The sequence below is a fragment of the Dipodomys merriami genome, unplaced genomic scaffold (genome assembly GCF_024711535.1).
Source record: "Dipodomys merriami isolate MVZ:Mamm:240054 unplaced genomic scaffold, mDipMer1.0.p SCAF_51, whole genome shotgun sequence".
Classification (NCBI taxonomy): Eukaryota; Metazoa; Chordata; class Mammalia; order Rodentia; family Heteromyidae; genus Dipodomys; species Dipodomys merriami.
In genome coordinates this window covers 9865234-9889187 of record NW_027206080.1, presented here as the reverse complement: position 1 = coordinate 9889187, position 23954 = coordinate 9865234, and the positions used below count along the sequence as shown (strand labels likewise).

The window sequence follows — 23954 nt, the reverse complement described above, 5'->3', positions numbered from 1 at the left end:
GGAAACCCCATCGGCGCCTTCCACGCACATTTGAATTCGAATCACACGTGAACAGCTGGCCCTTCCACCCCTCGGTGGTTCAAGGTCACCAAATGGCCGGGTCCCTTCCCCCTCCCATCAGCCGTCAATCCTAGAGGCTCTGGCTGCGCCCCTCTGCTCCCTTCCAAGAAGTTTCGTTCGTTCTATTATTTCTTTCCTCCAGCCTGAGGTCCCCGGCGATAGACTCCTGCATGGATTTTAATTGCCTCAATCAGCAGTCTCTCTCTCCAGCCGTCAGTCACACACTGGGCATTGGGTCCCCGAGACCCAGCTCTTGGCTGCACGAGAATGTTGCGCCCCAGGGTTGGCACGGCTCGGTGGGCCGGCGTAAGGCTCCAGTTAGGAGCTGAAGGAAGCCCACCCTCACACAGGAGACTTTCCTCCATCGCTTCCCCTCACCTCCCCCCACCTCCCCCCAAATTCGAAAACCGAGCTCTTTTCTAATCGCGCTACCAGGGTTGTTGAGGTCGCCGCGACCTCTTCCCAAGCGCTGGGAGGAAGGCGGCCCAGGAACTATTCATCCAGCCCTTAAACAATACCCCAATCCATGACCCCCAATAAAACTGATCGGAGCCACACGGCCCACCTCTCCCTTGGCCCCCCAACCTGCCCCCGGGCTGAGGTCACCGCCGCGGCCGCGGCAGCACCTTGGACAGCGCGCCGGGGCAGGAGGGAGGCACGAACACCTGGAGCCTCCCGCGTGCGTCTGGGGCGCGCGGGGACGCCTCCCACCCCCTCACTCTGACTCCCCTTGGGGCGCTGAGTCTGCCCAGCACACTCACGACTCAGCTCCCTCCCTCTCCCTGCTTCCCCCCCCCCCACTCCGCCGCCCCCTCATCCATCATCCCCACCACCACCACCACCACCACCTCCAGCCTCGCTCAAAATCCCTGCTCTCTCCCGGCTGTCCGATCTCCCTTCCTTCCGACCCCTTCCCTGATTCACCTCCGCGCCTTCCAGGGTTGCCACATCCCCAAAGCCCTCACACAGCCCGGGCGCGATTGCACACGCACACACGCACATATTCTGTCCCCGTGTGACACCCACTCTCCTCGGGTGGCCGCGCCAGTCCCCGCGCTGTGCCCTCCTCCCTCCACACACACACTCACTCACTCACACACACACACACACTCACTCACACACACGCAGGCGCGCGCGCGCAGCGCCTGAGCCCCAGGCAGCTCGCCCGCAGCTGGCAGTCGGACGCGACCTGCTCCCGTCTCCCCGCGCCCATGGCCTCTCCCGGCTCCGGTTTTTGGTCCTTCGGGTCTGAGGATGGCTCCGGGGATCCTGAAAACCCTGGCACAGGTAGGAAACTCGGAAATAAAGCTTTGGAAGGGCGGCCTGGGGTTTACAGGGCTGCGGGAAAGACGAGGGAGGCTTTGCCACCTGCAACAGGAAACTTCAGGCACTTCGCCCTGCTCTGGAGCTAAGTCCTTGATCGCCTGAGACCCACACAGCCCTTTGCCCTGGGGAAGGAACCCCCAAGAGTCTTGAGCCCCTTCCCCCTGAAAAGCTAGGAGAGGGGGGCTCCTAAAAGATGCGGCTCCTCTAGAACATCGAATGCCGCGGACCCGGGGTATCTTTCCCTTGATGTCTAGACCCCGGGGTAGGGGCGATGAAGAAAGCAAAGGGGAACAGAGAATTCTCGATCTGGAAGGAGAGTGCAGGAAATCGACGGGCTTGGTGTCTAGCAAAATTCGCTCTGGGGACGCGGGAAGGGAGTTTGTGGCCACGAGCGGCTCCTGGAAGGCCAAAGTGTCAGGGATTCAGCTTCTCCTCGGTTGCCCAATGCCCCGGGGGCTGCCCAGGGTGATCTGAGTCCCTCCCGAGGTAGGCACCCCCTTTCCAGAATCGGGGTTTCCTGACGCTGTCCACCCACAACGAACTTGCACACGCCCGTCTGTTGTGTTTCTGCTTCACTGCCTGCCCTGCTTGCCTTGGCAGCCCGAGCCTGGTGCCAGGTAGCCCAGAAGTTCACCGGTGGCATCGGAAACAAGCTGTGCGGTGAGTGCCTGTGCCCTGGCAAGGAGGACGGGCGAGATGGGGGGGGGGTTCGCCGTGGCACCCGCACCCGTGTGGTGGCAGGGCTGGGACGGGGTCGGGGGGAGGGAGTGGGGGTCTGGGTTGGTGGACGGTTGACCGACGCCCGCAATGCGTGTCCTTGTCCAGCCCTGCTGTATGGAGACGCGGAGAAGCCAGCGGAGAGCGGCGGGAGCGAACCCCCGAAGGCCGCCCCCCGGAAAGTCGCCTGCACCTGCGACCAGAAGCCATGCAGCTGCCCCAAAGCGGACATCAACTACGCGTTTCTCCACGCAACAGGTAAGGGCGCCTCCCAGAGCCCCGGGCCACCCGGGTGCCTGGCTCCGCCCCGTCCACCTCGGCCCTGGCGACGCCCAGGGCTGGGAGCCAGACCAAAGGCGCCCGGGCGGGAGGCCGGCACTAGTGGGCCCTAGAAGAATCTTCAGTCAGGAACTCTGGGCCTGCAGAATCAGCCCTGTTCAGGGCCTTGGCGCTGTGAGCCGACTCTGGGCCCACCGGCCCTTTTCCCAGCTTGGCCATCCAAGCTGCTGATGGCGATGGCGAAGGCGGGTGCACGCTCCTGGCGCCTCGTAGTCAGATCCCGGGGATCACTGGGGTTTCTATTACAATCCTTCCGAATTGCTGAGATGGTTTACGTCTTTAGATTCGATTACCAGTGGTTTGGTAGCTGCGACTTCACAGAGGAATTTCTTTCCAGGGAGAGCTGTGCGCTCCTGTGTGCTTACACACCCAGTCTTCAATGCTCATGCTATACACCAACACACGCGCGCGCGCGCCCGTGCGCGCCAACACACACACACACACACACACACACACACACACACACACACACACACACACACACGCTTTGGAAACAGCTGGCATTCAACAAGCCAGCTTTGCATGTTCTAATTTCCCTAGTTTACAAGAAGGCATTTCTCAAAGATTTCGGATGTGGTGGATTTCCACAAACATTTACCATGGTTTTTTAAATCCAAGAAAGAACATTTAGGGCGAACCCTTACAGAATAGATAAATGTAGTCACACTCTTTGGGAGAGAAAAGGAGAAGAAAGCAAGCTAGCAAAACAATGGATCGATGTAAATAAAGAAAATAATTTCCATAGGACACATTAAAATTTCTCGTTTGTTCCTACTATCTTTGAAAAATGCCTCCCCTTATTCCTTGCTCCCCCAAATGCTCTGCCTTTCCAAAAAGCTTTGTTTTAAAATTTTCTCATTTGAAAGAAAAATGTCCCAACCGGGATCTGCGTGAATATTTTCCTGGTGAAATTCAATTGTGTCGTTTTAATGCCATTCTTTAGATCTGCTACCCGCATGTGATGGAGAAAGGCCCACTTTGGCGTTTCTGCAGAATGTAATCGACATTTTGCTTCAGTATGTGGTGAAAAGCTTTGATAGATCAACCAAAGTGATTGATTTCCATTATCCCAATGAGCTGCTTCAAGAGTATAATTGGGAATTGGCCGACCAACCACAAAATTTGGAGGAAATTTTGATGCATTGCCAAACAACTCTAAAATATGCAATTAAAACAGGTATTGTCCTATCAGAAATAATAAAGTTTTTTTCTTTTTATTCCTTTAATTTTTTTCTATAAAAATATTTCCTGTGTTATGGAGTTGCAATTATTTTTGAAATATGAAGTTATTGTCATCATTTGCAAAGATTCAAATCAAAAGCACTCTGCTATTATTAATGCATATGAATTTGCTAATGTAAGAAACATTAGCAGTGTAAATCATAAGACTTTATATAGCATGTATTTGGCCATGGAGATTAACAGTGGTGTAGAAGCAACCATTTGTCAGCAGGGGCCAGTAAAAATTCACCCAAAATGGAGAAAGAAGGGAAATATGGAAATGTTTAAAGGTATAATCCAACAAAAGCCTGGATTCCAGTGTAGTGCTGGTAATTTCTTTGGCATAGACCCAGACAAAAACTGGACTAACCATATTTGAACTAAATCAGCTATGTAGGCATTGAGCTAGTGACCAATGGCCAAGACTTCAGATTTGAATTCCAGTTTTTCTCCTATTTTTAAAGAGGTATTAAGACATACCAAGCAAAGTACACTGTAGATTAATTTAGCAATATAGCTGTATTGTGTGAGGATGTGTGTCTTTCACAGCCTTTGAATAAGGAGGGAGGAGGATATATTTCTAATATAGCTGTGATCTGTCCTTTGTTTTGTTCACAGGCTCCTTCATATTTTATGCATATTATAGCTGCAGGTGTAATATTTATTTGAATGCATTCCAGACTTTAAAAAATATCTCCACAAAATGAGATCTTTATTACCCTGGTCGTGAATATTTTGGTTTTGTCTACATTGTCTACCATCCTGATACATAAGCAACAGTGGCATTTATCATTAAGAAATCTATATGAATGCATTTCTGGTAGAAAAAGAAAGCCATGTATATCTAAACTGATTTGTAGCCTTTAAAAGATTTGCTAACTTAAAAAATTACAATATTACATAAGCACTAATTATCATAAAGGTCATATTTTTATGTTGCAATTTTTTGCTTGGTGAATTATCAATATTATTTTTGTGGATGAGTTGTTGGGATTGATGATTCTAACTAACAAGTAACATGATAGAATGTTTGCTCTGAGATTTTTATCATGGGGGAGGATGCAAGCATTCTTTATATCAACAGAAAGGAGTTTTTTACATACAGAAAGTCTTGAAGTTTGATTTATTGTATTTATTATTATCCACTTTTGTCAGACTATAGACTCAGAACTACGGAGAGGAATTAACTTGTTGATCTATGGAGTATGATTTGATTTTTTGAAGATTTATTAGCTATCATTTTGAATGAATATTCCTAGATAATCTCGGGTTTGGATATAGTAAACAATAAAAGATGTTCCTTCATTACCAACACACACACACACACACACACACACACACACACACACACACACACACACAGCATTTCCTGCATCTTTATTTGACTGATTTCCCCTTACCTAATAATTAACTATGGTAATGGTAAATTGGTACTTATTATTTATATTGTTACCAAACCAAAATGGAATCTGTAAAAATGTTTTATATCTTCTTAAAGGCTAGTGGTGTTTGAAATGCAATGTACACAATTAAGATAATGGGAATTGCAAGTCAATGCAAAGAATGTTTCTATCAGGGAATCATTTAGCCTCAGGAACAGATAGGACAATTCAACACGTAGACTTTGCTATAATGTTTTTGGAACTGCTAGTCAAGTGTTACTCTGATGCGTTTTATTCAAAGCTTAGATTTTTTAAATCCCAAGATTCACTTGGATTTATAAGCAAAGTATATCAATACTGATGGACTATCTGGACTTTATTTGCAGCATGATTAGTCTTCTGACCTTCTCTCCCCCAATAACATTCCAAAAAACATTAAAGATGGCCACATTGTCTCTTCAACTAGCAAGTTTATAAATTTTGTGCTCTATTTCATTTGTCAACTAGCATCATTCAGAGCCTTCCAGAACAGTTGTCATTCCTGTTATCATGCAGCATTTTCATCATCCTTGGAAGATGATTTTTAGGAGTGCATGCTATTATCTGGTTTCTATGCAAAGACCTTAGCCTGACTTCCACTTAAGCTCCAGAAAAAATGAAAGGCAATGGAGGGGGACTATTCTGAAAAGAAGTATTCACAATGTATTTGTTTAAATTCCTCTGCAAAAGAAATGTTGGAACAGAAAACTTCAGGGAATGTGAGGGTTCTGGAATTGTTGGTCATGTGTGCAGGCATTATTAGATTTGGTATTGGTCATGAATGAGGAAAATGGGGTTAATGTAGTCTTCAATCTTTAATCCAGTCTCAAGACAAATGGCATGGAATGGTTAATAGATAAGGCTGACCCTGTGCAGGTTGCCAGTATATAAACAACAATCTGGATGACTTTGGGCCCCTCCTCAACTGATTGTGAGCACAAGCTGGGATTTTCCCTAGGCTGTGCATTTTTCCCAGTGCACACACTATAGAAGGACACTCTAGGGACTGACATAGGCCCTAATTTCACATCTCCAGCGTACTGTCTCCCTAGCTGCCCACATTATACATAGCCAGGAGAGTCTCCCATTTGTGTACCCTTCACCCCACCTCACAGGTCCCAGCAGCTCTGGGGTGCCCAGGACTGCTGGGACAAAATGGCAGGCTCAGGTCATGATCTCACACTTTTAGTCTTGATTGGATTCACTGAGCAGCCCTTTCAGGCAGTCTGTAGAGGCCACAGAAGAACAAATATAACTAGGGAGATATTTCTGCCAGAAATCAAAAGAGCATGTTATTCTAACTTGTCAAACAACCTCCCTCCATATTTTTACAGTACCCATGAATGAAAATTGTGATGTAGGAGAAAATAGGAGACCAAGGTCAAAAATTATATAGTGGGAGGGAAACCCAACAATTGAAGCAGCAACCTTGTGTTCACAGCTCACACCTTGGAATCCCTCCCAGTGTTACACAAAGGCTTTAATGCCACCGTTACATAGAGTTAAATCCCGTGTGACAAGAGAGAGTAAATTTATCCAGGAAATGCATATGAGTGGAAAGAGTAGATGGAGCTAATCCTTATTCATTTCTCCACTTGGAAAAATATAGCTTAGGGATAGAGAAATGGAGGGGCATCTGGGTGTGAGAGGCTGGCTGTGATGTCAGCTGTGAACTGTAATGAGATGGGGAGTCAATGAGGCAGAGAGGAGTGGGGCTTTGTTTCACACATCAGCAGCAGCACCAGTACTCTTTCCTGAATGGGTAAACTTGATGGGGTCAGCATCAAAGAACATAGAAAAGAGCAAACCAGAAAAGACACCATGCCAGGCCATAGGGAGATGAAACAGTGCTGGGGAATTACCAAGACATACATGAGCTCCAGGCCCTCTAATATGTGCTCCTGTCTTTTCCCAGAGTCTAATTCTCTGGCCACATGTCTGAGGCTGATAAGAGAGCAAGCCAGTTGGGGAGATAAGCTATGTGTTGACTTTTGGTCCTGCTCCCCCACCCACCCCCCCCTTGCCATCCTTTATCTTGTTTTCCCTGAGCTGGTGGTGAGAGCCTATCACATCCCCAGACAGCAGACAGGTGTCCAGCAAGTGACAGATTCCTTTTTTATCAGATGTTTATTTCCATAATTGTTTGTCATCCAAACTTTCTGTGGCTAAGCCAGTGCCCTGGTTTATTGATAGACTTTGATGGAACAAGAAGAAAAGGTATTTATAATCACATTTAAAAAAATAATAGCCTCTAGAGTATGTGGACATCAACCCTTTTCGAGAATTGCAGAGAAAGCCAGATGTTAATTAGATAAGCCCCACTAAATGGGCCAATCAGGCCTCTGGATATATCTTCATGTATCTTGTTGACAAGACAGTGATGTTGACTGAACTGGACTTTAAATCTCAACTATGTAGGCACTCTGGTGTTTATAACTAAATATTCAGGCAGAGAAGAATTGATAAGAGTTAGTTTTGACCCTGCCATCTTTAGACACTCTTCACCTTTTGAATCCAGGGCAGATCACTCAAGAGTGTCCTATTTTCTCATTTTTGCCTTGTCTTTTGTGATTATCAGCCATTTGTCACTGATACTATTCCAAATGTTGGCATGTCTGGCAGATGTTGTGGTGTAACTGATTCTCAGAACCATTCAGTGAAAAGGACTTCCAACAGCCCAAATGCAAACAAGAACTCATCTATCTTTGAACTGCTTTAGGTTTCAGTGCATTCTAGTATGAAAATATATTGAATATATAGATGATGTCCAGTGTCCAGACTGCAAGACAAATGTTGCTCTCTGTTTTTTGTAGAGCATTTTAAAAAGAAGATCTTAAAATGTGTTTTAAGAGATACTAGCACACTCAGTAGTCTCTGTGGCTGTAGGCAAGGTTATGTGTATGTGTATGCTTATGTATTCTTGTACTTACATGTGTGTGCACACTGGGTTTCTGAATGTCTATTTCCTATTACTAAAAGATCTTTCAAGGACCTTTAGCTGGGAAAAAAATATGTGGTTTTAATGGCATTTATCTTCACTGGATGCAATCCTGACTCTAGTATTTCTTTCTTATTCAGGGCACCCCAGATATTTCAATCAACTTTCCACTGGATTGGATATGGTTGGATTAGCAGCAGACTGGCTAACATCAACAGCAAACACTAACATGTAAGTAGTTGAACAGGCTTTTGTATAATCTAGGGTAATTATCAGAGAGATCCCATAGTCTCCTCTTAAATTGCTAGGGATACTAACTCCAGAATTATGTAAGAGCTCACTCTTACTTAATAGGAAATAGCCATGATATATCTTTGATGCAAAGAATAAAAATTCAAAACTATAAAGAAAGATTCTATGGCATTTTTGATTTGTAATTATGTATAATGTGAAAGAGAAATGGGACCTAATATTGCCTTTTACATAGTATAACTCTACAATGTTCTTTATTCACTATTGTAAACCTCCCTTTTATCTCATGCTAATAACTGAAACACAACTCTAGAGCTATAGAATAAAATGAGAAAACCTTTTAGAAAAACCTTTATCAACAATTTCTCTCTTCTTAATGTTATTATCAAAATCTCTGCAAATGTAGATTTGAAAGAGAAAAACAATCTGTAGGTAGTCTAATGTGTAAATTATTTCTTTGTTCCATACATCCATGTGGCCATTTTCATCTTTCAGGTTCACCTATGAGATTGCTCCAGTATTTGTGCTTTTGGAGTATGTCACACTAAAGAAAATGAGAGAAATTGTTGGCTGGCCTGGAGGCTCTGGTGATGGGATATTTTCTCCTGGTACACAATTTCAACTTTTCTTTGCATTGTTGTGGTGGTTTTTCCCTGATATGACTTGTTTTGTACGAACTTAAGAAAAGTATATAGTCTCTATTTCTGATTAGGTTGTATAGGCTGTCTGTTGATAAAAGATATGTGTGTGGTGAAGTGCATATGCCCATTAAAAACATCTGCAACCTTGGTCTAGGAAGGTGGCTCAGTGATAGAGTACTTGCCTTGCATGCATGAGGCCCTGGGTTCGATTCCTCAGTACCACATAAGCAGAAAAAGCCAGAAGTGGCACTGTGGCTCAAGTGGTAGAGGGCTAGCCTTGAGCTGAAGAGCTGAGGGAAAGTACCCAGGCCCAGAGTGCAAGCCCCAGGACTGGCAAAAAAAAAAAAAAAAAAAAAAAAACTCTCCAACCTAACTATCCCATACTCAAACTGCAATTATTTGTATTTAAAAGAGCATAAACAGAGATGCTATTCACCCATAATTGCTACTGTGGCCCTATGTACAGGATTGTGGAATAAAGATTTCTAGTAATAGGATCCACTAATTTGCTTCCTAGAATTAGTAAAGAGAAAAAGGTAGCTTAATTTAATAAAACATTCACTGTTTCAAGGTGTATATAAAGGCAGATCTACTCAGTTGCGCCTATGTGCCCCATCTAGTCTTTGAAACAGCAGGAAGGCTGATTTTACACTAATTTCAGAAAGGGCACATAATTTCTAAGAAGATAATTCCTTAGAGCTAAAAATAGGGGGGGAGGGGTTAATCGTTCAGAGATTTCTCATTCCTCCTCTTCTTTATCATGCCATCCAATCTTTTCCATGTATCACCATTATAAAAGCCATTTTTTATACCTCTCTCAGTCCAGAGAATGAACCTGAAACAAAAGCTGTGCCCTTGAGTCATGGGTGTGATCTTGCTTTGATGCAGAAGAAAAATAGAAGTTAGGAAGGCAGTGGGAAATGAGAGCCACTGACCCAAGCAAAAGAAGATCATTACCTAATCAGTGTCAGGAGGGAGGTGTCCTCAGTTACACTAAGACCACACCACTAGACAGCCACACCTGCCATTGTGTCAAGCAAAGCAAAGCCCACAGTCCTAATCTCTCTTCTGCAAATCTACTCAGACAAGTAGAAGAGACAGAGGAGAATTAATTTACAAAGAAAGAATAAATGATGAACAAGAAATAGTGTCTTGAAGACTAACACTTAAGTGTGTTTGTTTACCAGCTCAGATCTTCTATTTATTTTATTTTATTTTTCTTTTATTTCATTTTCTCTTTTGAGAGCACATTTATCAGGTGCTCACGGGGGAAAAAAAAGTTGGTTTCCTTTTTGAGTCTTTTTTTTTTTCAAAAAAAAATTATCAAGGGGCTGGGAAGGTGGCTCAGTGGTAGAGTGTTTGCCTTGCATGCATGAGGCCCTGGGTTTGATTCCTCAGCACCACATAAACAGAAAAAGCTGGAAGTGGTGCTATGGCTCAAGTGGTAGAGCACTAGCCTTGAGCTGAAGGACTGAGGGACAGCACCCAGGCCCACAACCAACAACAACAACAAAAAAATTATTGAATCTTAAGTTATCTTTATGTTTATTACCCATTCTGGGGCTTGAACTCAGAACCTAATGCTGTCCTTGAGCTTTTGTGCTCAAATCTGAGCTCCACTACTTGAATCACAGCCCCACTTCTTCTTGTTTGTTCATTTGTTTATTTTGATGGTTAATTACAGATAAAGAATCTCATGGACTTTCCTCCCTAGGCTAGTTTGACCCAGCATCCTCAGATCTCAGTCTCCTCAGTCTCCTGAGTAGCTAGCATTGCAGATAGAGCCACTGGCACCTCTCTCTCTCTCTCTCTCTCTCTCTCTCTCTCTCTCTCTCTCTCACATACACACACACACACACACACACACACACGGAATTTAGTACTCAGTATTTCTGTTTGTTGTGTTGGTGCTGGGTTTAGCTTTGTTCTTTTTGCCAGAAATTGATGCTTTGGAGGTATTTTTCACAAGGGATCAGCATCATTTCTACCTCATTTAGATGGGTGTAGTGCTGAGCTCTCCCAAAGGTATGCCAATAGCATCAAGATCTCTAGTTTAATAGTTTAAAGGCGTAGGAAGAGAACAGCTGTACCTGTTGCATCTAGAAACCTGACTAGGAGTCAGGCCTAATTAATCTGGTCAGTTCTGGGATCTTCGTTACCCTGGAAAACATACATCCAGAGAAAGAATTGTCATAGTCAGTTCTTTGGGGCTAGGTATGGACTTGTCACCTATTCCTCCATCCTACGGATGATGGACAAGTAGATATAGGTGAAACAGTAGATTTAGGCTTGACCATAGCTTCTTCCTTGGAGCATGTAGGTCCACATGCTATCATGCCAACATGGAAGTTGCAAATGTCATGGTACAGTGTATTATAGATAATCCTCTGTAGAGTTGGCAGCAGAGAAGACTGGCAACATGTTTCTATTTGACTTCCTGTGAGAGGGACATCACAGAAGGCAGATGGCTCACACATAGCATCCTTATTTGCTAATGGACGGTTTGTCAAGTACTGTCTAGATGGGATAAAGGGTCTTAAGACTGGAAAGGAGTGGGGAGAGGGAAAAATCATACATGTGATCTAAAGGTCCCATGTACAAAATTAGGACTGAACTTGAATACAGAGCTCAGCTTTGTGGGCTTTCTGCCCCATCTGTAACACTCAGAGGCTGTGTGTTTTGTGAAAAGCCCACTGTGACTTCTAGAAGGAATCCTCTTATCTAAGTGATGTCACCTGTACCTAAGAACCAGAGAGAACTGGATCAGTCCTCATTGCTTTGCCCATCACAAAGGATAAGCAAAAAGGAAAGCTTACCCTAGTCACAAATCCTTTCATATCATAGGAATAAGATTATGTAGTATATGCAGAGAATAAAGAAGTTAGGAGGGCAGGAATGATTGTGTTTCACAAGATAATCTATTCTATCTGAAAGTCCATGGGCTCCTTCACTCAAAACCTTCAGCTTGGAGGGTGACTGAGCAACAAAATGAGATGTGAGAAAGAAAAGAAAATGAAAGCCATCTTGGATAGTTGTTCTGTAAAGAACAGTTCCTTTGTGCATTTCCCCTTTCTCTTCTCCCCTCTTTACTCTTTGAACCTGCAACTATCACATAGGGGATATTCTGTCTCTGCCTCTGCCAAGAAATGCTGGACAATGTCTATAGACCCATTTTATTCTTTTTATTTTATTAACATTTATTATTATTATTTATCATATTTAATAACTGGAGGAGGGGTATGCTGAAGTCAATTAATGGATAGATGACATAGACGATGCTAACATCCTATATTGCCCAGAACAACCCTCACCATAGAGAATTGTGAAGCCCCAAATGCCCATGTGTCAGCACTGAGAAATCATGAGCTAGAGGGAAAAAATTTCTTTCAAAAGCTGATTCGTTATCTAGCATCTTATCTCAGCCTACTAACAATTTATCTCTTCAGAGCAGACTTGACCTAGATTCTGCTCATACTATATCTCTGGGGTCCAGAAAGGTAGAAAGTGCCCTCATTCTGAATGGTGAGGATGCCAGAATCTGGGCAATGACTGCTCTGTGGCAGGTGGCCTGCCTGGGTCAGAGCCCAGGACTTGTGAAGCAAAGGTCATAGCCCTGCATAGGCCATTCAACTTGGCCCAGAGCCTTTCTGCCCCTCAGACACCAGGAGAAAAGACAAGTCAAAGCATTCACATCATAGGCCAAGCCAATGAGGTAGTACCTGTGCCTTCCATGCCAGTGAATTCATTTGCATTGTAGCAGTCTACCTTTCTCTAGCTGGCAAAAAAAAAAATCAAAACACTAAACAAACAACAACAATGAAAAAAATAAAATCTAAGCTGCTACCCAAAAACTTTAGGGAAAGCTCCCTTTCCTTTGTTTATCAAATTGAGACCCTAGTTATGAGATAAAAACCTTATAGCATGTGCACTTTGTCTTAGAAAAATGAAGAGGAATGAGACCTAAGGATAAATTATCAACCGAAAGGTACATTATTTACTTAACAATTCAACTAAAGTATTCCTCCTTGTCTTAAAAGAATTATAAAATTTTACATCTGGGAAAGTCTCAGGACATTCAAAAAACCCTTATGATACAAAATCCCCCCCAAAGTGTTCAGAATTGTTCTCTTTTATTATACTTATGAAATAAGGTGTTCACCTAAATTCTATTTTAAGAATATCTTTAAGCAGAAAGAACTGTTTTTGAATGATCAAGAGATGAGTATGATGAACTGGGTTGATGTTTATCTCACATTCTGTAAGAATTATTAACAGCCCACATTAATAGAAGCTTTTTTTTTTGTCAGTCCAAGCACAAGGTATTTAGAGGAAATGAAAATATATAACCAGTCACCAGCAAAATATAGCTGGGATTTCATAGACCTACTATACAATAACCACGTTCACAAATTAAGACGTGAGACACTTCTCTTCTTAAAAAGTGTCTTCCTGCAATACCAGAGTTCGGAGATCATTTAATCCTGGCCCTTAGTGACCAAAGTAGAGTGTCACAGATAGGTTCCATCTTACAGCTGGGCCCAAGGAACCTTCTCAGAACCCTCTTCCTTCCTGTCTTTGAGTCTGAGAATTCAGTTCAAGGGACAGCCAATGCAGTTTTCAACATCTCCCCTGAGGCGTTCTCCTCCTGTGTCCCAGGACAGTGGAAATAGGGACTAAGGCCCCGCTGGCAGGTGGACTGACTGATGAGGATCATGACAAGGAACAGTAATGGTGTCTCTGTGTCCTCCAGGTGGTGCCATCTCCAACATGTATGCCATGCTGATCGCCCGCTACAAGATGTTTCCGGAAGTCAAAGAGAAAGGAATGGCTGCGGTTCCCAGGCTCATCGCCTTCACGTCCGAGCACGTACGTGTGTGTTTCTGTTCTTGCCGAGTGTAAGGTCCATGCTAGTTCATAACATATCCCAGCCAAAGGGAAAGCGGCGAAGAATGTTTTATCCCCAGATTATTCTTGGGCCACAATGAGAAAGCAATGGGTCCAATGAGCATCCTTGTCTCCAACATTCAGGAGGCAGAAAGTTCGTTGTTGTTGTTGTTGTTGTTGTTGTTGTTGTTGTTGTTGTTTACTCTCTAGTCGCCACTCTTGAGTTCTCTGTGATGCCACACAGTGGGGGGAGAGAAGAGGAGAGAAGGCAATATAATTATGCGCTCATTTGGAATGTTATCTAGCTCTATGTAATCAGAACTGCACATTGCCCTACTCATACAATATTACAGATCAAAAGTGTGACCAGCTCATCAAATAAATAACCTACCTTCATGGTGACTTGAGCCATTTGGAAGCCTTATCCAGGGTTTTCAGCACCCTAAGAAACAGCAGAGAGGTCTACATATTTCAGCCCTGGGCCAGATCTGTCTCAGTTAGCTCAGGGTTGGCACCTGCTTGGGTCTTCTTTGTTGAATGCTGTGGCAGAGAACTCCACATTCCTTCTCCTGCCTTGAAAGAGTTTGTGCCATTCTTCCAGCTACTTTCTAGGGACTGAAGAGAGTGGCCCAACTTTTCACATAAACAGCTTTTGCTACCAGACAACCAGTTGTTTCTCACATCCCAGTGTACAGCAACAAGGAGGTTACACTACAGTTGTAGCTTGGCTCCAACCAAGAGCTGTGTTTTTGACAAGAATCAGCAAGACATTAGATGCTATATGAACTCAAAAGACATGATCTTCCCTTTATGATCTTTGGCTTGTAGTTCTTTGCCTTGGATTCTGGAAAACAGCTGGCTGGAAGGCCAGAGGGGGCCTGTTCAGGCCAGGGAAACAGGAGACAGGAAGGAAAGAGAAGGGTTTGTCCACAGACTAAGGACAGAGATATGGGTGGGAAGAAGTAGGGAGCCATAGTCAGTCTCAGATCTACTAAAGACTGTTTCCTTTTCCTGTCTTGTGTAGAATGTGTCTCTGAGTTTTCCTAACAAGGAAACATAAAACAAGTACAGGCTAGTGGATAAAACTCACTGCTATCCTAGTAGTTGAGGAAGTCAAGAAAACTAATGATGGTTCATTAGCAAACTTTCTTGAGGATCTATGTCTCACTCTTACCCTTGAGTTAGGCTTAAGAGATCCTTCATGCTGTAGATAGCAGACTATTGAGTTCAATTCATCATTTAGCCTGGGCACTTCTGCCTTTAGGCCAAGGGTGCCTATTCCCTTGGTCTTCTCAGATTTTACAAACTAATGTGTAGAATTATTTTGTCTCTACATGTTCCACAGATAGCTCTCCACAGGCTAAATAAAAATTGCATAAACCTTTCTCAAGTGCCTTATGTCCAGGCTAAACAATGCCAGTCCTTTCCATCAGGGAGAAAGCAGGATAGAGAACCTGCCATGATGATCCAGCAAGGAGAGGGGCAGCCAATAGCAGAGACAGGGCTATTGCCACTTTCTTCCTATTCTTCAAGAAATTGCCAAGACCTTTAGAGAACCAACTGAGAGCCTTAGAAGATGTTCAGCTCATGCTTGGAGCATAGGAGATGCTACATAAATGTTAAGTATCTTTGAAAAACAACCACTTGTTTTATAAGCCCCAGAAATGAAGAATCTTTTTTCCCAAGCTTTGGAGCCAGTCAATGGCAGAGCCAAACCCAGAGCCTCAGTTTCCCAACTGTCCAACATTGCTCTTTCAATTACTGGGTTGAATGACTGAATGTTCACACTGCTACTTGATGCTCTAAGTTCACCTGTAGCATCTTGTTGCATTTTCCTATGATGGTAGTTTTAGTGCCAGTAGCAACTCCTTCTCTATTAAACCAGGTCAACTTACTCTTCTTTTCTGGTGTTCTGAACATTGAGTTTATCATTTGGCAGGTCTTGAGCCAGAGTTGGCAATTATGTTAGACTTTCTGTGGTTTATTGCATCACATGTGGGAACAAAAGAGTCATCTTTTGTTTTCTCATGACCCTGTTGTCTCTTTCTTACAATCCCACCCCAGGACCACCCAACATATTTCTGGTCACCAAAACAGACTAGAATTTCACCTAATTCACATAAAGGAAATTCTGTTTGTTCAAATCAGCCCTTTTCTTACAAAATTTGAATGGTACAGACTTAAGCAAATAGCATTGTTGTAAACAGCATTAGACAAAGGAAATAAATCACTGAGCTATAAAAAGAGACTATAGTTAAGCTACAAGGCCAGAGGTCTATGTCTACTTTCCTGCAAAACATAATGTCACATCTCAGAATCAGAAGGTATCATAAAGACCATTTGGTTCTGCCTTCATCTTTTGCTGGAACCATCACTGTCCTCAAACCTTCTAGAAAAGAAAGGCTTAGCAAAAATTAATTGAATGACTTCAAGGTCCTTTCTTAAAAAGCCAGTTTAGAGATAAGCTAAAATTCCAGCTCAGTAATTCACATCTGTAGCTCTGAGTCCTTTGAAAGCTTGAATCATAGCTTAATTTCATATTCTCTTTAGTTCCTCATGTGACAGGAGCTCTTCCAGAAATAGCTTCTATGAAACAGCATATCATCTAGGAAAGATTTCTTCACAATCACAACAGACAACAGAATCTTTTAGGCAAATTACCATAACTAACTCATTCTACTTTCACACAGCAAGTCCAGCTCATGTCCACATCTCCAGGAACCTGTCAGCAGTGGTCTTCCCTGGCCCCTCATCACCTCTACCCACCTCTGTGGGGAAGTAATTAAACAACTACTTTAGAAAGTTGATCTTCACATATTCAGGAGGGTTTCTATTTCAAAAGTAACTCTTCTAAGAAACAATAATGGTAAATAAATAAATGGAAAGGAAAAAAGGGAGGAATGAGGGAAGGAGAGAGGGAAAGAGGGAAGAAAATAAGAGAGGAAAGAAGGAAGGAAGGAAGGAAGGAAGGAAGGAAGGAAGGAAGGAAGGAAGGAAGGAAGGAAGGAAGGAAGGAAGGAAGGAAAGGATGTAAGAGGGAAGGGAAGGAGAAAAGGAAGGAGGGAGGGACCAGGCAGCCTGGAAAAAAGACAACAGCCATAAAACAGTGTTTCCTATTAGGAAGAAACTTAGCCCGAGAGAACAGACAGTAAGTGAAAACATAAAGTGAATTCAGTGTGCCTTCAGCAATCCTGCTCTGCTCCTACATTTGTGCCTGCTTTTTCATTTCAGGGCCCTCATCACTCTCGTGCTGTATTTTCTTCCACTCTGTCTCACCAAAAGTTACTCTCAGAAAAACCCTGAAATCCATGTTGAGATGTGAGTGGTGAAGACCTAAATATCTTTCTTTCCTGAGGGTAGTTTCATTGCAATGGCAAAGGGCTGAGGCAGTGAGAACCACTTCCTTCCTTCCTCCAGTCTGCTCCAAGCCAGACACTGGAAAGACAACAATCTCAGCACAGTACAGAACTACAGACTCAGAGCCTACCCTCAGGGAACACAGGTTGTCCTGGAGGAGAAAGAAAGAAGATGGGTGTGTGGTGGGAACAATCACGCTTTTCAGAGGTCCTGAGATCCCATTTCCCTTCCAGTGACTGATTCTCCCTTACTCCAAAGGCCAGGTCAGAAATAACTGGTAGACCTACTACTTTTCTTCAGATTTAGTGTGCAAAACCCACAGGCTTTGGAAGGAATTAGAAATGATGATGCTCAGTCCTGCTCTGTCACCTTCTTGGCATGACCCCAGGTCATTTACTTCCCTTTTTCTGGCTCTGTGATGGGAATGATAATATATAGCTACATAGCTATTGGGAGGAAGAATGGAGCTGATGTGTACAAGAGAGCACAGCTGGGCTTGAGTGAGTATCCACAGATGGATCCTCACTGCTGCTATAACCAGCCACCCACTAGGGTCCCACAGGGAGAAATTGCTGAGCCCATCCAGGAGGCAGATCTAGGCAGTGAGTTAGAGACATGGCTGGGAATAAACAGCTTCCTTAAGCTGGATATATCCTGCCTCTTGAAATACCAGAGCCATGCTCAAGGCTTCACAGCTTTGGGAGTTTAGATTCTCAGTAGCTACTTACATAATTTGAGATTCCCTTACCAACGCCATATGGCGAATGCTTCTGAAATTAAGCAAATTGACATTAATTTTGTTTAAAGCTTTCAAATTTTCATTTGGGCTAACTAGGAAGACCTAAAGATATTACTACGTTAAGTAGAAGGATGAGGAATAAGAAGGATTACACTTTTGTGAGCACCTACTACATGCTGGATGATCCTGCTAGCTACATTTCTCATAGTTGTGCCCGGAGAAAAATTCCTAAGGGGGTTCAGCAAGCAATAGCTCAGAATGAGAAAATAATTTGCCCAAACAGAACCAGAATCCAAATCTGGGTTGATTTGTCTTATTTTAGCTTTATTCCATTCCACATTTTCATTGACTCATCTCAGAATTCCCCAGACCATGAAAGTAAATTACTGTTGACTGATTGGCCAAAGTAGATGAATGTATGCTTATTATTGATGTTAAGTATTTGCACATACCATGCCTTACTTGGAACATACATGTAAGGTACAAACTCAAAATGTGGTTACTTTAAACTACTAGTTAGAACTGAGCATGAATAATAAGGGAGTCTTAGAAATGCCACATGACCTCTGAATCTCATGGAATCTCCAAACACACATCTAGGAGATTCTTTTCCTTCCAAGTCATAATAATTAGAAGGCAAGAAGATGGTCTCAGAATACCAGCTTCAGATGTCTTAGAAAGCAGAAGGCTCTTATAGGCCAATTAATGACCAGAAGCAAGAACAGAACCTACCAGTCTTCCTAAGGTATTTGAAGCTATCATTTCTCTCAGATCTTAGCATGAACAGGATATAAGTCAGAGGTGTATTCCTTCCAATGTGAAGGAAGAGGACAAGGGGAAAGGGTAATACAAGCAGCTTCTAGTCTCATTTATAGACTGGGCTTCAAGATCTACTAGTTGGGGATCTCTGCTATGTAACAATCTCCAGCCATCTCTGTTCACTGTTCCTCCACACACATCTATCCACTCCACCAACACAGAAGAAGATGGCTCGTACAAATGGATCAAATCTAAGGACAACTGACAGAGCTAGCAGGCAGACCATTGACGGAATGCAAGATGAGTTAAAAGCTGAGATTCCCAAACCAATTTAATCCTTTCTCTTTGTTCAAGCTTGCTTCTTTCCCCCAAGTAGCTAGTGTGGATCAAGAGCCTGTAGCTGCTTTCTGTTTGGAGAAGACTCTTATGGCTTCAGGGTTGGGCTTGCTTTTCCAATGGGTCTTCGGCTAGAGATATTAGGGATCCACTCAGCCCACCATCATTTGGCTCTAGTCACCTAAGCTACCTTCAGCATTAATATTTTGACTAGAGATTTATAGTAATTAATAGTATAGTGGTTCCTATATTTGTTCTCTGAACATAAACTCAACAAGTCCACCGAATACTTATCAACTGTAACCTGTAACCAAGTCCTCTAAGAAACATTTACTGTATTGTACCAGACCCAGTAGGAATGGGTTATCTTACAGGTGATCACAAAGGGTCTCTCTGTAGATCTGAAATGCCAGCTATGATTTCCACTGAGTGAAAAGTAGAGCTATATAATTATCTGAAGGAAGGGTTATCCAGGAAAACAACAGGACAAAGAAAAGAACAAATTTAGCAAGCCCACTGATGACCAGGATGGACTGAATCAGGACAGCCTGAGGGGTGGACAGGAAGATGAGATAGGTATATTCTGAGGACTGTCTTGAATCATCTTTATGCACTAGCAGAAGCTGATCTTGTGATTCTGTAGGAAATTAAATCATTTGTATGTGACTAACAACAATGATTTGAAAGAATTCATATGGCTTTTCAGACTCTTCTTTTTCAGTGGTATTGGGGTTTGAACTCAAGGCCTTGTGCTTGATAGGCAGGTGCTCTACCACCAAGCCATACCTCCAGCCCTTTTTTCCACACTGGTTATTTTTGAGATAGGGTCTTACTTCCTACCTGAGCACATGATTGGACCACAATCTTCCTATTTTCTACTTCCTATCATAGCTGGGATGACAGCCATATGCCACCATATTCAATTTGTCTTCTGAGATGGAATCTCACTGGGTTTTCTACCCAGGGTGGCCAAAGCTGAATTATTCTTAGTCTGATCCTCTACCATAGTTAGGATGGAGATAGGTAAGTGCCACTATACCTGGCTATTGATTCAGAATGAGTCTTGTAAACTTTTTTTCCCAGACCAACTTTGAACCATGATCCTTCTGATCTAAGCCTGCCAAGGATTACAGGCATAATGAGCCTTTGGTCCCAGCTCAGATCAATTGTCTAACTTATAATAGAAAAAGAAAACTTGGTATGCTGAGACTCTCCGAACTGGTTTGTCTCAGAGCATTGTTGTTGTTGTTGTTGTTGTTGTTGTTGTTTAATCATTCAGCTTGCTCTCTCTATCATCCCCAAAGTAAGGCAAGATATACTGTCCACATTAAGAGTAAAGGCATTTGTGCTGCACCCTCTGGTATTGGCTGAATGGAAAGGCCAGTCCAGGCCTCCTCTGCCTAATACTCCTATTCTCACTCCACCTTCCACTGCAGAAACTCATACCACTCGAGACAGCCTTCTTATTTCCCAACACAACTGTACAAACCCATTTTCACCACATGTCTTTTATGAATATAAGCTGAATCATCTAACCTGTGTCTAGATTATCTATAGCTAAAAAACTAGAAGAGGAAAAAATTCCAGACATGGGCAGCTTGTGCTTATAATGCTAGTTGAAACCAGGCTAGGCACACACAAAAAAAAGTCTTCAAGATTCCATCTCTGATTAACCAGAAAAATTCTGAGCTGGAAGCATGGCTCCAATGGTAGAGCACCAGCTGCTAGCAAGAAAGCAGAGAGTTGGGGCTGGGAAGGTGGCTCAGTGGTAGAAGGCTTGCCTTCCAGGCCTGAGGCCCTGGGTTCGATTCCTCAGCACCACATAAGCAAAAAGAAAAAAGCAGGAAGTGGCACTGTGGCTCAAGTGGTAGAGAGCTAGCCTTGAGCTGAAGAGCTGAGAGACAGCGCCCAGGCCCAGAGTTCAAGCCCCACGACCAGACCCCCCCCCCAAAAAAAAGCAGAGAGTGTAAGACCCAAGACAGACAGAGAAGAAGGACAGACAGACATGATTTTTAACATCCATTACACCTTTAAATGGAAATAGGGCTTAGTTCTTTTTTTTTCTTTTTTTTTAAATTTTTTTATTGTAAAGATACCATACAGAGGGTTACAGTTACATGAGTGAGGCAATGAGTACACTTCCTCTTGAACATTGTTACCCCCTCCATTGTTTTCCCCCTACCATCCCCTCCCTCCCTCCCTTCCCCAAGGTTCTTTTTTTTTTTTTTGATTGTGATTAAGTGATTACTTAATTTCCAGAAATTCACAGTATTGTGGAATAATGATGCTCATTTAAAGTCACAAGTTCATTCTAACTTTCCTGGAGCAAATTGTCTATCACAGTCTGTAACATATAACGGTGCTCACATGTTATATACCATATATGTGATCAGCAGCATGGGGATATTTGGTAGTGGTTCAACCAGATGAGTGGGAGTTCTTTGTTTCTTAAGTCCTGTTAGTTTTGTCATATCACCTAACATTTTGGATTTATCATCCACTTATCAGGGAGACCATGTACTGTTTGTCTCTTCGTTCTTGGCTTACCTCGCTCAACATGATTCCTTGTAGCTCCATCCATTTCCCTGCAAATGCCATTATTTTGTCATTTCTAATGGCTGCATAATATTCCATTGTGTATAGATACCACAATTTTTGGATCCATTCATCTGTGGTGGGGCATCTAGGTTGTTTCCATATCCTAGCTATTGCGAACAGTGCTGCAATAAACATGGAGGTGCATGTGTCCTTGTATATTGGTTCCTGTTGTTCAGGGTAGATGCCTAAAAGTGGTATGATTGGGTCGTAAGGGAGGTCAATCTTTAGCTTTCTAAGGACCCTCCAGACTGCTTTCCAAAGTGGTTGTATGAGTGTACATTCCCACTAGCAGTGTAATAGCGTTCCTCGTTCTCCACATCCCCTCCAGCATTTGTCGTTGGCTGATTTGTGGATGTGGGACATTCTGACTGGGGTAAGGTGGTATCTCAGGGTTGTCTTTATTTGCATTTCCTTCACCACCAGGGATGATGAACATTTCCTCATGTGTTTCTTTGCCATTTTTATTTCTTCATTTGAGAAGTCCCTCTTTAGTTCCCTTGCCCATTTAGTAATTGGTTTGTTAGGTTTGGGAGGGATTAGTTTCTTGAGTTCCCTGTATATACAGGATGTTAACCCCTTGTCTGATATATTGCTGGTAAATATTTTTTCCCAATTAGTTGGTTGTCTTTCTAGCTTGGTTGCGATAGCTTTATCTGTGCAGAAACTTTTTATTTTAAGGTAGTCCCATTTGTCGAGTCTCTCTCCAACTTGTTGTGACCCTGGGACTCTGTTCAGGAAGTTCCTTCCTGTGCCTATTAGTTCAAGTGTCTCTCCTACTCTGTCCTGCAGTAGTTTCAGAGATTCAGGTTTAATGTTAAGGTCTTTGATCCATTTTGAGTTGATGTTGGTGCATGGTGATAGGCTGGGGTCCACTTTTAGTTTTCTGCATGTGGCTGCCCAGTTTTCCCAGCACCAGCGGTTGAAGAAGCTGTGTTTCTTCCATTGTATGTCTTTGGCTCCTTTGTCGAATATCAGCTGGCTGTAGGCCTGTGGATTTATTTCTGGATCTTCTATTCTGTTCCATTGGTCTTCAGGTCTGTTTTTGTGCCAGTACCATGCTGTCTTTGTTATTATAGCTCTGTAGTAGAGTTTGAAGTTAGGGCTTAGTTCTTAAATAAGCAAGGAATTATATTAAGGGCCTATTATTATGTTTCCCAAATGGAAGGAAGGAAGGAAGGAAGGAAGGAAGGAAGGAAGGAAGGAAGGAAGGAAGGAAGGAAGGAAGGAAGCTATTCTATTGACAGAGTATCATAAGATTTTTTATTATTGAGGAACAAACTTGAATCCTTGAAGCTTCTAATCTTTGTTTATAAGCTTGCCTTCTGAAGCCACCCACAGCAGCTTACCCCCACAGCCCACACTGGCACAACCACTTAGATCCAAAAGCTACAGTGTCACCTGTGCCCGATGCCCTCTGTTTTTGCTCTCTCTGGACACCTGTTTTCCAGCTTCCTTAGCATCCAGGAGTGGTGGGGTGAGGTGGATGCTGCTCCCTCTGGTTCATCTACAAGTGGTTCCATTATACATGGTGCCAAGGATTTTAAATGACTCCCCATGTGTTGTCTCATCGGCACAGAGAGATGTGTCATTTAGGCTGTCTCCACTCTTTCCTCCTCATTAGGTAGTGCCTCTCTTCCTCTCTCCAGTCCCCCTACCCCCCCACCCCTGGCAGATTCTTCTTCCCTGTGTCCCTTGCTATTTGTGGATGACATCTAGCTATTTCTCTGCTCCCTTTCCTGAAAATATAAACAGGCTCAGTGTCAGGTACCTAATTTTCTTTTTCATGCCTCATATCACCTGCATTCCCTATCTTCAAGCTTTCTATTTAGGCATGTGTTTTCCTTTAAATCTGCAGTATTTGGTACAGTGATCAATTATCCTGGGTAATTGCTCCTCATTTAAGGATCTCTATTCTTCCTCATTAAGGACCAGACAAGAAGGCGTCTGCTCACTGACCAGGTGCCCTGAATCTCTTCCTTAGTCCCAATTTGCCATTTTGCACTTGAATGCTCGAGAGCTTATTCACTGAGGGGCGTGGTTTGAGGAGCTTGTGCTTTTTCAGTGTGGGCAGCTGGCCCCTCCACGCAGGGCCCTGCCAGCAATGAGAGGTGATTTCCTCAGAACCTCTGTTGGGGATCACGCCAGCCTCTGCTAAATTTGAAAGACAGAACACTGGTTTAGGGGGATAATGCTGGAGGGGTGATGTTGAGAGGGAATGCGGGGTACGGGGAGCATCATGCATCTGTCCAGAGCCTGGCCCAATTAAGCTTTCTCTCCCAGTTCCCAGGTCTCTTAGTAACAACCATCCATTTTGTTGTTCTGAGGCTGTAAAATGAGGCTAATGACCCTTTTACAGTACTTCTAGC

The 23954-nt window shown here is 43.3% G+C and overlaps 1 protein-coding gene across 1 annotated transcript in view; it reads left to right on the top strand.

The window, feature by feature from the left end:
• The first annotated feature begins 904 nt into the window (after positions 1–904).
• The window catches only part of Gad2 (glutamate decarboxylase 2), a 73739-nt gene continuing 50689 nt past the window's right edge, over positions 905–23954 (top strand). The window contains exons 1-7 of the mRNA XM_069998299.1: positions 905–1347; positions 1987–2046; positions 2212–2361; positions 3386–3619; positions 8163–8253; positions 8770–8882; positions 13666–13781. Of these exons, the coding sequence (XP_069854400.1) occupies positions 1272–1347; positions 1987–2046; positions 2212–2361; positions 3386–3619; positions 8163–8253; positions 8770–8882; positions 13666–13781 (840 nt within the window). The 5' untranslated portion in view covers positions 905–1271. The remainder of the gene's footprint in view (positions 1348–1986; positions 2047–2211; positions 2362–3385; positions 3620–8162; positions 8254–8769; positions 8883–13665; positions 13782–23954) is intronic.